Consider the following 14,475-nt stretch of genomic DNA (forward strand, 5'->3'; position numbering starts at 1 on the left):
TCCTTCTCACAGCACAACATTTGAGATACTCAGCATAGTTATCAGTTTAACAGTACATTAATCAGAGACAAAAAACACAACAACCCTACACCCAACCCACGCCTGTGTCACCGTAGACTAGACATCCACCAGGATCCATAGTGATTATGACTGCTTTAATTGGACATTATTATTATTATAACAATAACCATATGGTAATTATATAACAATAACCATATGGTAATTATATAACAATAATCCGTCGGCCACTTTAACTTAGATTCCCCTTCATTCCATCAGTGGTGGACAAAGGACTTATAGGCCTACTCAATAATTCAAATTTACAAATTACAAAGTACTTTTTCATTTTAATATCAATGCATTGCTGGATTCATGTCATTATCTATTTTGACATCAGCTAATTTTCACATATTTTTCAAACATGTGAAAATAGCTGATCTACAAGCTCAAAGTGTGTCACACCACAACTCGCTGTGAGGTTGTAGATCGTCTATTTTCCACTATTCCACAGTGGTCATCACAGTCTACTGACTTGAACCCCATAGAAAATCCATAGTGGGATTTGAAGACAGTTGCAAAAACGCAAACCTTACATAATCTATCATTATCATTTAGTGACAGTTACACACCTCCACCACCAGGGGGCAAAAGACATTAAGGCAACAGTATGTGGATTGTTTTTTGCACATACAAACACTTTGAGCCGGAAGCAGGGTTGTGCGTAGCAGTGGTTAGCGCTGCTACATGGTGGTTGTTAGCCTTTAGCTCTGTGGTTGTTTTTCATCGTGGTGTGCTACTAAAAACGGACAAAACGTGTCAAATGGAGTCTGTACGGCTGAAGATACATGAACACATGACGTCGGTGGGAGAGGACATATTGTGTGTTTTGGACAAACAGCAGCAGAGTGGTGGTGCTGATGTTTGTTGTGTGAAGCTTGATGTCAGAGTGTTTGTGTTGGAGCGCCTTAGTTTGGCTGCTCAGGTCATGGTCAACCTCTTCCAGAGAGAGATGGAGACACTAGAAACTCTGCTGGAGAAACAAAACAAAGTGCTGGACATTGATGTTGATATGGATATCGATCTACACACTGCAGGTATGTGTGTTACACACACACACACACACACACACACACACACACACACACACACACACACACACACACACACACACACACACACACACACACAGATAGTAAACTCTGAACAACACCAGCTTAGCTACAGGTAGCATTAAGCTAGCTGAACTGAACTACATTTCCCAGTAGCTTATTGTCCTCACCGTGTGTGTGTGTGTGTGTGTGTGTGTGTGTGTGTGTGTGTGTGTGTGTGTGTGTGTGTGTGTGTGTGTGTGTGTGTGTGTGTGTGTGTGTGTGTGTGTGTGTGTGTGTGTGTGTGTGCCTGCCTGCCTGCCTGCCTGCCTGCCTGCCTGCCATGCTAATATTGCATATCATTTTGTTATTAAACCCCTCTGGCATCTCACCTTTATTTTCTTTTTTTTTAATAAATGTGGTCATAAGTGGTATGGCCGACTTGGTACTGTAGCTTAGGAGATATTGTAAAGGCTTAACAGAACAGAAAGCCAACTATTAGGGGACTAACTATATTAGGGCTTTGAACATTGATGCCTGTCAGTCACATTGTCACAATGTGGGACAGGGTCTCATTTCGTAAATGAGGGACTGTCCCACGCAAAGAGAGACATCTGGTCTCCGTTCTGTGTTCACCGTTTCCATGTGAATCCTGAGGTCTACATGATTCTCACTGTTCTATTATATCTGCTGGGTTTACTTTTTTATCATTGCTGCCGGGCAGTGAAACCTTGTATCTCCATAATTCAGAAGGAGCGAGTGCATTCTCCGGCACCGGTGATCAGACGCACCTGCCCGGGAAGGTGGGGGGATTAGTGGAGTTCCGCGGCAGTGTTGGTTCGTTTCGCGGCCGACGCCGCAACTGCCGACAACAGTCGCGGCTCCCGATATGCGTTGCCAGTTAAAAAACACCTGTGTCTTCCCTGTGAGGTTAGGGTTAGGGTTTGGGTTGTCAGCGTCGCTGGTTAAAACTCACCCTTGGCCCCCTAAACAGCCGTGTCTTCCCTGTGAGGTTAGGGTCTGGGGTGTGTCAGACTGCTGCCGCTGGTGCCAGAAAATGCACTCGCTCTCTCTCACATAATTTAACCTTTAACCTGTTTGTAAATTAATGTCCTAATCATCATTCTACAGTGTCACCCAAAAGTAACCAAAATAGCCGATCTACAAGCTTTTCATTTTTATTTTTCATTTAATTTTAATTTTCTGAAAAGTAACAGTTTTGGACATAAGAGGTTTCCACCTCACAGCAACAATAGTATACCTACTTGTGTTATCTATTTCAGGATCATTAATATGTTAATAAACTGATTGGCTGTTTCAAATATGCAATGAAAAAATACTGCTTGCTAGATCTTCTTTCATTTTAAAAAAACAAACCAAAAAACATTCTGATTCATAATTTAAATTAATTTAGTCATGTTCAGTTTTATACAGGAGCTGTTTATAAAGTTGAATATCAAAAATACATTATAGTCCTTATTCATGACACATGATCAGCGGCAGCCTTTTTATGAAAGTTAATACAAATTAATATCACATCAAATTCCTTATTCAATGATGTATTGTATTCCTTTATTCCAGACCAGTGTGTGGAGTCCTGTCTACAGGTGAAGATCAGTTCTCCAGCCACGACTGTTTATATTAAACAGGAACCTGAAGACCACCTTAAACAGGAACCTGAAGACCATCTGGCTCTCAGTAAGTTTAAATTACTCTGTCTTTATTTGTTTTATTGGTGAAAGTGGGTAGAGCTGAGAGTGCAAAGATGAACCGATATGACCTGGTTATCGATTTTAGCATTAACAATGTGACTACATTGATGGTATTATAAATGGGACGAAGGTTCGGCAGTAAAAGTATGAATGGGTTCACTGAAGCTTTGCAGTTCATTCGACTTCAGTATTAACTAACCTGCTGAAGAAGACTCACTGACCTAACATTCGGCTCGTCTCACATCTGCTATGAGAACACTACAATGTAAACAAAAGGCCATACAGCACAGAGCACAGTCAGCGCACCATCATCAACGTTCAATTTAGGAAATTGTGGCCAAAGAGTCTTTGTATTTTTTCCTAGACTTTCTGCACATTCCTGTGTGTAAAGAGGAGGTCTCACCCGAAGAGGAGAGGAGCTCCAGTCTGGTCCAGGAGGAACCACAACCTCCACAGAATAAAGATGAACATGAGGAGCTATTTCACACAACAGAAGAGGCTGGTGGACAAAGGTTAACATTACTAGCAGTGAAAAGCGAAGATGATGATGAAAACAGAGACACAGAGCCTGTAGCCGGCACCTCAACTGTACACATGAAAGCACAAGCTGATGTAGAGGACTGTGGAACATCACAACCAACTAGTGACAACCAGCTCCTCTCTTCACACTGTTCTGAATCTGACACTGAAGACAGTGATGAGTGGGAGGAGACTAGGGGAGATCAGTCAGCTTTAAACACACTGAAATCACAAAACACACAGCACAAGCTGTCCCAGGACCTGAAATCATCGAAACAAACGGACTCCATGAGGAGTCACACAGGGAAGAAAAGTTTTAATTGTACAGTGTGTGGCAAAATGTTTAATCGAAAGGGGAATTTAAAATCACACATGATGACTCATACAGGCGAAAAGCCCTTCTCTTGTACAGTATGTGGTAAAAGCTGTGCTCACAAGGGTGATCTAAAAAGACACATGATGACTCATACAGGCGAAAAGCCTTTCTCTTGTACAGTTTGTGGTACAGGCTTTACTCAGTCGGGTCATCTAAAATTACACATGATGACTCATACAGGCGAAAGGCCATTTTCTTGTACAGTATGTGGTACAGGCTTTACTCAGGCGGGTACTCTAAAAACACACATGATGACACATACAGGCGAAAGGCCATTTTCTTGTACAGTATGTGGTAAAGGCTGTGTTAACACAAGTCATCTAAAAAGACACATGAAGACTCATACAGGCGAAAGGCCATTCCCTTGTACAGTTTGTGGTACAGGCTTTACTCAGGCGGGTCATCTAAAATCACACATGATGACTCATACAGGCGAAAAGCCATTTTCTTGTACAGTATGTGGTAAAAGCTGTGCTCACAAGTGTGATCTAAAAAGACTCATACAGATTCATACAGGCAAAAAGCCTTTAGTTTAAGACATAATGATCAGTCAGTCTAATCCAGGATGACAATGATGCAAAAGCAGAGGAACAAGTAAGACGCGCGAACGCGGGAAGCGAACGCAGCTCGTAAATTGCAATAACAACAATTAGAATAAATTACGTACTTTAAGGTTTTTTTAAAGTTCTATTTTTTTTGTTTAAGATTTTTTTTAAGTTAAGTTTTTTTTAAGTTAAGTTTTTTTTAAAGTTTTCTTTTTAACTTTTTAAGTTTTTTTTAAACGTTTTTTCTATTTGTTTTTTTTTCAAGTTAAGTTTTTTTTAAGTTAAGTTGTGTGTGTGTGTGTGTGTGTGTGTGTGTGTGTGTGCGTGTATGTGTGTGTGTGTGTGTGTTTTTGTGTGTGATACAGCTGCGCCCTCTGGTGGTGGGCGGGTGGTGTTACAGCGTGACACACACACACACAGACACACAGACATGATCTGCTGGGTCTCATAGTAAATGCTCACTGCGTTCGCAATCACTGCATTCGCAATCACTGCGTTCGCAATTATATGTATAATATGACAACATCAACATGACTGAATAAAATACAGTTTATTGTGATGGAGTTTAATTTGTATCTTGTGTTTGGATCTTATTTTCTATTCAACATGATGGAATTTCATTTTTATTTAATCTAGCATTATTCCCTCCAGCTCATAGGTTACTGGTAGTACAATATGAGCATCAGTGTGTGCCCACATTTGTCAGCATTTAACAAGTCTTAACGTTGGCACGGTGGCACAGTTGGTAGTTCTGTCGCCTCACAGCTAGAAGGTCCTGGGTTTGATTCCCGCTCGGGGCGCTGTGGGTGCTGGTGGCGTGTTTCCTCCTCCGCGTCATCAGTGCCCATACCCGAGGCGGGGTTGGCGAAAGGGCCTTTCTGTGCGGAGTTTGCATGTTCTCCCCGTGTAGGTACCTTCACAAAAACATGCAGTAATCCTGGTCTCTAAACAAACTGCCTCCCCCTGGCCAGCCGGGGCACCTGATGGAGGGGAAAGGAACTGGTTGGAATAACGTGTTCCTTCCACGCGCTATGTCCAACCAGGGAAACTCCCCCCTGTCACGTGTAAAGGAGCAACTTGGACACTCAGGCAGGAAGGAAGCATGAGTTCAAGTCCGTTGCTCTCCCCATGTTCCCCATATATGGGGACTAGGTTGGCGGAGGGTGTGTAGAGAGCCCAGGATCACATTAGATAATTGGCACAGGGGTGAAAAAATGGGTTACAAAATTGAGGGATACAAAAAATGATGGTGCAGTAGTGCTCACAAGCTGCTGGGTTTGTGTAGATCAGGGTGTTGCTACATCTTACAGACCATAACAAAGCCACATATGCATCACAGTTAAACAATTCTATTTAACTATCATCATTTAATATCAATGCTCTTTTGTCAGGTGTGTGCTGTGAACAAAAAGTGTAACTTAGCCTTGTTTCAGCCTTATTTCACATTTACCAAACCAGACATTCAAGGTAGAAAAAAGGAAAAAACAAACAACATCAACAACAGCACCCATTTGGTAAACAATTGTAGATCTGCTATTCTCACTATTAAATATACATTATACATCAGTTTGTTCATAATGGGTGTTCTTGTACGTCTGGGTCTTGGGGAGACCAATGTCCTAGCAGTGTTTTATCACACTAATATATATTTTGCCCCACAGGCAAACCCACTTAGGCTTGAAGTTGGTTCTGACTGGGCACTGGTTCCTTTGAAAAAATGAAACATTTTAGAAAATATATATTTGACAATGTTTATTTAAAACATGACAACAAAATAATGAAAATAACAGTGAAAATAATAGATAAGATAAAAATAGAAATGAAGACAATGCACAAGGTTACTCTTAAGGAAGGTAATAGCAGAAGTGTCAAAGTACATGAGAAAAAGGCACACACATATTCACCAAATGTACTATAATCTATACAGCAAAAATCACTTTAAATGCAAAGAAATATACCAATAATGCTCCACAGGGACTAAAACATGGTAAAAACTAAAAACATAGAAATAGAAATAAACACGAAGATAAAGTGCTGACTGCAGGTCTAATAAACAGCAATGTGAATGCATACATATTTCACAACAAATCACAAGTCGAAAATGTGAGAGGTATATGAAAATCGTCCAATATTGTTTTTAGGCCTGAGGAAATATGAGATTCCGTTTCATGTTTCAGATGAAGCGTGAAAACCAACAGAACCAATGGAGAGAGCCTTATCTGCATTCTTGTGTTCTTCAGTCCCCCTAAAATAAATGACAAGAAGCCATGAACAGGAAAAAATGTGTTGAAAAAGGAAGGCCATCTCCTTTCTCCTTTCCTGGAGCTGCTCGCAAACGTGGAAAGCGCTGTACTTCTTCCTGCTGGAGTCCTGAAGATCCATACTGGCTGTCCCTCTCTGACGCTCTGGAGTTGCAGTACACAGACTTTCCTCACCGGCCCTCAAAACTGATTTCCTGGTTAAACAACACAAATAGAATTTCAATTATACCACAACAATGTGTCCAGTTTACTGTTGTGAGAAAATGTGTGTGTTGCAACTTGCAACTGCCCTTCCCTTCCCCCCTCTCACATGTACAAATACAATACATGCCCATTTTCTTTAAAATCAAAAATAATAATAACAACTTACTTTTTCCCCTCTTTTTCAAGCTGATCTCATCTGACTTTAGGCTGCACAAACATTGGAATCTGCAAGAAAAACAATATTCAAATTTGTTAAACTTTAAACTTAAAAAATATAAATTAAATATGCTTTTGTGTCTATTATTGGCCCTGTCCTTTCCCCCTTCTACACAGAATCCCTTAGCCGGAAATAGCTGATCTACAATCTCACAACACATTGCATTGTGAGCTTGTAGATCTGCTTTTTTGCTGACTGTTTGCCTGTATTGTACATAACCTGTAAGCTACATGCCAAATGTAATTTACGGAATGTCTTTTACAGAAAGTTTGAAGAAAATAGTATTTGTTTTAACATTATCAATGTGTCTGTACTTTTTGACCTATTTAATGCTACCTCGGTGAAGAACATTATAGTGATTTCAAGCTTTTTAACTGTTTGAAAGGCTATCATAATTGCCTGCTTACATATAATAAAACAAATTTTAAGCATTTAAATCTTTACTTACTTAGTTGAGAGCAGATATTCCTCTGACTGTGTAGTTCCTTTGTCAGTTTGAAAGTGGTGGGAAAAGGCAGACACAGTGGGGGTTGAAAGACCCATCAGGACCTCAGCTGTCAGCTGGTCACCCTACCCCCAACACTAACCAGCCAAACCAGTTTTTTTCACCTGGCTAATGACCCCACCCTCTCCATGCAGTTCCTTCTCCAGTATCCAGTGACCTCAGTACATACTGTAGGCTATACATTTATTGGAAATGTGTACACATCATTTAAATTCCCTTTTAATTGTACATATATTATTTTGTTTTGCTCAAACTAGTGGAGAAGAGTTCCAGTAGAACTAAAAGACAATTGATTGATTGATTGATTGATTGAAAATTGTATTAACAGTTTGCAGAATTACAGTACATTTCAAGCACAAACTCAATACAAAGGCTGTTAACTGTGAGTGGACGACCCAATTAAGCATTACACTTGTTTACAACAGGGTCCACCATGTTCAATTCATCAAAACATTTAGAGATGTACAAATAGACACTTCTATATAGACAAGGAACAGTACAGGAATTCATCATAATGGAGGTAAAAAGGGAAAAGAAACATATACAGTGAGGGGAAAGGGGGGGGGGGGGATTCAGATTTTACGGGGGCCAGTTTCGAATTGCAGCCATCCGTAGGTGCCCTTTGAGAGCGGTTTTGAAGGAGTCAAGGGATTTGCATGTCTTAATGACTGTTGGTAGGGCGTTCCACATTTTGGTGGCATAGGAGCGAAAATAATTTAGTCCCAGTCATGTTATGCTGGGTTTTATGGTGAAAATAGCCAATCTACAAGCTCACAATGCGCTGTGACATGCTGTGAGGTTGTAGATCAGCTATTTTCAGCATTAGATGTAGTCTAAAATCCAATTATATTTAGTCGACAAAAACTAGACTAATAGTAAAACTAAATGCAATTTTATTCTAAAGACTGAATACAACTAAAATGTGCAGTATTCTACATGTTACAATGTAAACAAACCTTTTAATAAAAGTAAGAGAGAGAGATGGTGAGAGAGAGCATAGAATATAGCGAGAGAGGTAGAGAGAATACTTTTACTTCTACTCCACATCTCAAAGGTAAATATTGTAATTTTACAGGCAGGCAGACAGACAGACCCTTACTATATGTGCCACTATGTGTTAAATAGAGTTAATTTAATAGAGTTAAATATATATATGGGTCCTTTCTGCTAGCAGTGCCTGCCTGCCTGTCTGTAGAACTTGAGCTGTATACTTTCTTGACCGGGGTTCCCAACTTCCAATGCAGGGCTTTGTACTGGGCCCAGGGCTCTTTGCATTGTGACCTGTTCTGTGAGCTTTTAGATGGGCTTGCCCACTTCCAACCCATGCAAGTTAGCCCACATGTAGACCATGTTGGAACTACATGGGCTTGCCCACTTCCAACCCATGCCAGTTGGCCCACATTTAGACCATGTGGGACCTACATGGGCTTGCCCACTTCCAACCCATGCAAGTTAGCCCACATGTAGACCATGTTGGACCTACATGGGCTTGCCCACTTCCAACCCATGCAAGTTAGCCCACATGTAGACCATGTTGGAAAGCCATTGGCTTGCCCACTTCCAACCCATGCAAGCTAGCCCACATGTAGACCATGTGGGACCTACATGGGCTTGCCCACTTCCAGCCCATGCCAGTTAGCCCACATGTAGCCCATGTTGGACCTACATGGGCGTGCCCACTTTCAACCCATGCCAGTTAGCCCACATGTAGACCATGTGAGAACTACATGGGCTTGCCAACCCATGCCAGTTAGCCCACGTGTAGCCCATGTGGGACCTACATGGGCGTGCCCACTTCCAACCCATGCCAGTTAGCCCACATGTAGACCATGTGAGAACTACATGGGCTTGCCAACCCATGCCAGTTAGCCCACGTGTAGCCCATGTTTTTAGATATTTTTTTAGATTATTGTACCTCTGTCCTTTCTTTCACAAACTGTTAATAAAGTATTCATCCGTCCGTCCAGTTACACACCTCCTCCACCAGGGGGCGAAAAGCAGAGCCTTTGCATTGAGCAAACGGCCTGGAGGATCCATTGATGCGTATGCGCTCGAAACACGTTGATCCGGAAACGCGTGTTGTTGTTGCTATTAGCGCTGCAGCATTGAGGTTGTTAGTCTTTAGCTCTGGTTGTTTTTCACCGTGGTGTGAAATAAACCGATTGTTGCTAAAAACAACTCATAATGGAGGTCAAAACGTGTCAAATGGAGTCTGTGTGGCTGAAGATAAATGAACACATGACGTCGGTGGGAGAGGACATATTGTGTGTTTTGGACAAACAGCAGCAGAGTGGTGGTGCTGATGTTTGTTGTGTGAAGCTTGATGTCAGAGTGTTTGTGTTGGAGCGTCTCAGTTTGGCTGCTCAGGTCATGGTCAACCTCTTCCAGAGAGCGATGGAGACACTAGAAACTCTGCTGGAGAAACAAAACAAAGTGCTGGACATTGATGTTGATATGGACATCGATCTACACACTGCAGGTATGTGTGACACACACGCACACACACACAGCTAACTGAACTACATTTCCCAGTTGCTTATTTTCGTCACCTGTGTGTGTGTGTGTGTGTGTGTGTGTGTGTGTGTGTGTGTGTGTGTGTGTGTGTGTGTGTGTGTGTGTGTGTGTGTGTGTGTGTGTGTGTGTGTGTGTGTGTGTGTGTGTGTGTGTACGCCTGATGGGCCTACTATTGCCTATCATTTTGTTATTAAACCCCTCTGGCATCTCACTTTTTTCTGTGGTCATAAGTGGTATGGCCGACTTGGTACTATAGTTTAGGGGATATTGCTCATGTTATTTTAAAGGCTTAAAAATGCATCTATCAGGAAGCTTTACAACAGAAAGCCAACTATTAGGGGACTATATATTAGAGCATTTGAACATAGGCCTATCTCACACTCACAGCCCTCTTTCCACGCCCCCTTCCGGTAGCTAGTGGTGTCATTTAACATTAGGCATTTACACTTTTTTTCTCTGGAGAATCTAAGTACATTTCCTAATGTTAAAATGTCAAAGACCGATAATAATATGAAGAAAACACAATGGTATAACAACTCAAATAAGTAGAATAAACCTTACCTTTACAAAACGGTAGTTTGTGGCTTGTGAATTTACACTTTTTTTCTCTGGAGAATCTAAGTACATTTCCTAATGTTAAAATGTCAAAGACCGATAATAATATGAAGAAAACACAATGGTATAACAACTCAAATAAGTAGAATAAACCTTACCTTTACAAAACGGTAGTTTGTGGCTTGTGAAAATACCTCTTTTAACATGGAAGTCTATGGACCGCAGAAAAAATAACACCATTAGCTCCAAAAGGGGGCGTGGAAAGGGGGCGGGGAGATGCTGTGAGATAGGCCTATTGATGCCTGTCAGTCACAATGTGGAATAGGGTCCCATTTTGTGGGACGCTTGAAAAGTCTTAGAAATGAGGGACTGTCCCACGCAAAGGGAGACATCTGGTCTCTGTTCTGTGAGGCCCTCACCGTTTCCATGTGAATCCTGAGATCTACATGTTTCTCACTGTTCTATTATAGCAGCTGGGTTTACTTTTTATCATTGCTGCCGGGCAGAGAAACCTTGTAACTCCATAATTCAGAAGGAGCGAGTGCATTCTCCCACACCGGCGATCAGACTCAGCACTGCCGGGGGGATGGGCGACACCTGCCCAGGAAGGTGGGGAGATTAGTGGAGTTCCGCGTCAGTGTTGGTTCGTTTCGTGGCCGACGCCGCAACTGCCGACAACAGTCGCGGCTCCCGATATGCGTTGCCAGTTAAAAATCACCCGTGTCTTCCCTGTGAGGTTAGAGTTAGGGTTTGGGTGTCAGCGTCGCTGGTTAAAACTCACCCATGGCTCCCGAGACAGCCGTGTCTTCCTTGTGAGGTTAGGGTCTGGGCCCTGGGTAGGGTGTCAAGACTGCTGCCGCCGGTGCCAGAAAATGCACTCGCTCTCTCTCACAAAATGTAACCTTTTATGTTTTTTTGTAAATTAATGTCCTAATCATCATTCTAGTGTCACCCAAAAGTAACCAAAATAGCCGATCTACAAGCTTTTCATTTTCATTTTCTGAAAAGTAACAGTTTTAGAGGGGTTTTAGAGAGGTTTCCACCTCACAGCAACAATATTATACCTACTTGTGTTATCTATTTCAGGATCATTAATATGTTAATAAACTGATTGGCTGTTTCAAATATGCAATGAAAAAATTCTGTTTGTTAGATGTTCTTTCATTTTGTTATTTTATTTTTCATTTAAAAAAAACAAACCAAAAAAACATGCTGATTCATAATTTAAATTAATTTAGTCTGGTTCAGTTTTATACAGGAGCTGTTTATAAAGTTTAATATCATAAATATATTATAGTCATTATTCATGACACATGATCAGCGGCAGCCTTTTTATGAAAGTTATTAATCTCACATGGAAATTCCTTATTCAATTATTTATTGTATTTCTTTAGACTTTATTCCAGACCAGTGTGTGGAGTCCAGTCTGCAGTTGAAGATCAGTTCTCCAGCCACGACTGTTTCTATTAAACAGGAACCTGAAGACCACCTTAAACAGGAACCTGAATACCACCTTAAACAGGAACCTGAAGACAAACGGGAACCTGAAGACCACCTGGCTCTCAGTAAGTTTAAAATACTCTGTCTTTATTTGTTTTATTGGTGAAAGTGGGTCGGTACTGAGAGTGTAAAGATGAACCGATATGACCCTGTTATGGGACGACGGTTCTGCAGTAAAAGTATGAATGGGTTCACTGAAGCTTTGCAGTTAATTCTACTTCAGTATTAACTAACCTGCTGAAGAAGACTCACTGACCTAACATTCAGCTCGTCTCACATCTTCTATGAGAACACTACAATGTAAACAAACGGCCATACAGCACAAAGCGCAGTCAGCGCACCATCAAAGTTCAATTTAGGAAAATGTGCCCAAAGAGTAATCTGTTGATACTTTTTCCAGCCACTACTCCGCACTGAGGTACAAGATTCAAACCTTTTATAGAGTCTTTGTATTTTTTCCTAGACTTTCTGCACATTCTTGTGTGTAAAGAGGAGGTCTCACCTGAAGAGGAGAGGAGCTCCAGTCTGGTCCAGGAGGAACCACAACCACAGATTAAAGAGGAACAAGAGGAGCTACTTCAAAGACCAGAAGAGGCTGGTGGGTCAATGACTGTTTTCAAATACGCAATAAAAAATACTGCTTAACTAAATACTGCTTAAAAAAATAATTTTACATTTTTAAATACATTTTAAGTAGGGCTGTCAAATGATTAAACATTTTAACCAGATTAATCTCAGTTTAAAAATATATTAATCACGATTAATCAGCATTCAAACTATGGGGTGCACCCCTCCATTCCGAAACAACGCTATTCCGAAGATTGACTTCCATTATTCGAAATGGCGGTGTTTACTAATTTTAAATAGACCCCGGCATTCCGAAAAAAAACGCATCGCCTTTTCGAAGATTGACTTCCATTATTCGAAATGGCGGGGTTTTCCCCTTTTCTATAACACCCCGGCATTCCGAATATAGCCTATGTGTTCTTATTTCATATTATTTGTCATTTGTGGCTTCCCCGAGTCCCTCCGCTAGTTGCTCAGTCCATAAAATGCGTGCGTGCGTGCGGCTGTGCGCTCAGTTAAATTCTCCCTCATACTGAAGTCTCCGCTGCTGCAACACCACTCCCCCCCCCCCCCCCCCCCTCTTTCCCTCCCTCCCCCCCCCCTCTCCCTCCCCTCCCCTCTCTCTCTCTCCCTCCCCCCTCTCTCTCTCGGCAATGCGAACAGTGCCGCTTGGCGCGACACAACGGCTTATAAGGCTAATAAGGGCTTATGTGGGGGGAGGCTTATGTGGGGGGCCAATAAGGGCTTGTGTGGGGGGCCAATTATAGGGCTTGTGTGGGGGGCAAATAAGGGCTTATGTGGGGGGGAGGCTTATGTGGGGGCCAATAAGGGCTTGTGTGGGGGGCAAATAAGGGCTTATGTGTGGGGGGCCAATAAGGGCTTGTGTGGGGGGCCAATAAGGGCTTGTGTGGGGGGCAAATAAGGGCTTATGTGGGGGGGAGGCTTATGTGGGGGGCCAATAAGGGCTTGTGTGAGGGGCCAATTATAGGGCTTGTGTGGGGGGCAAATAAGGGCTTATTTGGGGGGCCAATAAGGGCTTGTGTGGGGGGGGGGGGCAATAAGGGCTTGTGGTAGGGGGCCAATAAGGGCTTGTGTGGGGGGCAAATAAGGGCTTATGTGGGAGGGAGGCTTATGTGGGGGCCAATAAGGGCTTGTGTGGGGGGCAAATAAGGGCTTATGTGTGGGGGGCCAATAAGGGCTTGTGTGGGGGGCCAATAAGGGCTTGTGTGGGGGGCAAATAAGGGCTTGTGTGGGGGGCAAATAAGGGCTTATGTGGGGGGGAGGCTTATGTGGGGGGCCAATAAGGGCTTGTGTGGGGGGGGCAATTATAGGGCTTGTGTGGGGGGCAAATAAGGGCTTATTTGGGGGGCCAATAAGGGCTTGTGTGGGGGGGGGGGCAATAAGGGCTTGTGGTAGGGGGCCAATAAGGGCTTGTGTGGGGGGCAAATAAGGGCTTATGTGGGGGGGAGGCTTATGTGGGGGCCAATAAGGGCTTGTGTGGGGGGAAAATAAGGGCTTATGTGTGGGGGGCCAATAAGGGCTTGTGTGGGGGGCCAATAAGGGCTTGTGTGGGGGGCAAATAAGGGCTTATGTGGGGGGGAGGCTTATGTGGGGGGCCAATAAGGGCTTGTGTGGGGGGCCAATTATAGGGCTTGTGTGGGGGGCAAATAAGGGCGTATTTGGGGGGCAAATAAGGGCTTATATGGGGGGCCAATAAGGGCTTGTGTGGGGGGGCAATAAGGGCTTGTGGTAGGGGGCCAATAAGGGCTTGTGTGGGGGGCAAATAAGGGCTTATGTGGGGGGGAGGCTTATGTGGGGGGCCAATAAGGGCTTGTGTGGGGGGGCAAATAAGGGCTTATTTGGGGGGCAAATAAGGGCTTATATGGGGGTCCAATAAGGGCTTGTGTGGGGG

General features: G+C 42.9%; 1 protein-coding gene and 1 long non-coding RNA gene across 2 annotated transcripts in view; both read left to right on the forward strand.

The window, feature by feature from the left end:
- Positions 1-820: 820 nt before the first annotated feature.
- On the forward strand, positions 821-4,419 carry LOC306919458. The gene is made up of 3 exons (XR_013789535.1): positions 821-1,094; positions 2,670-2,786; positions 3,165-4,419. It is a non-coding gene; the product is annotated as an uncharacterized lncRNA (long non-coding RNA).
- Positions 4,420-9,453: 5,034 nt separating this feature from the next.
- LOC306919453 (uncharacterized protein) overlaps positions 9,454-14,475 on the forward strand; it is a 52,999-nt gene continuing 47,977 nt past the window's right edge. The window contains exons 1-3 of the mRNA XM_079532233.1: positions 9,454-9,906; positions 11,891-12,061; positions 12,460-12,594. Coding sequence (XP_079388359.1) covers positions 9,612-9,906; positions 11,891-12,061; positions 12,460-12,594 — 601 coding nt within the window. The 5' untranslated portion in view covers positions 9,454-9,611. The remainder of the gene's footprint in view (positions 9,907-11,890; positions 12,062-12,459; positions 12,595-14,475) is intronic.

The sequence above is a fragment of the Electrona antarctica genome (genome assembly GCF_951216825.1).
Source record: "Electrona antarctica genome assembly, contig: scaffold_25, whole genome shotgun sequence".
In the NCBI taxonomy this organism is placed as follows: domain Eukaryota; kingdom Metazoa; phylum Chordata; class Actinopteri; order Myctophiformes; family Myctophidae; genus Electrona; species Electrona antarctica.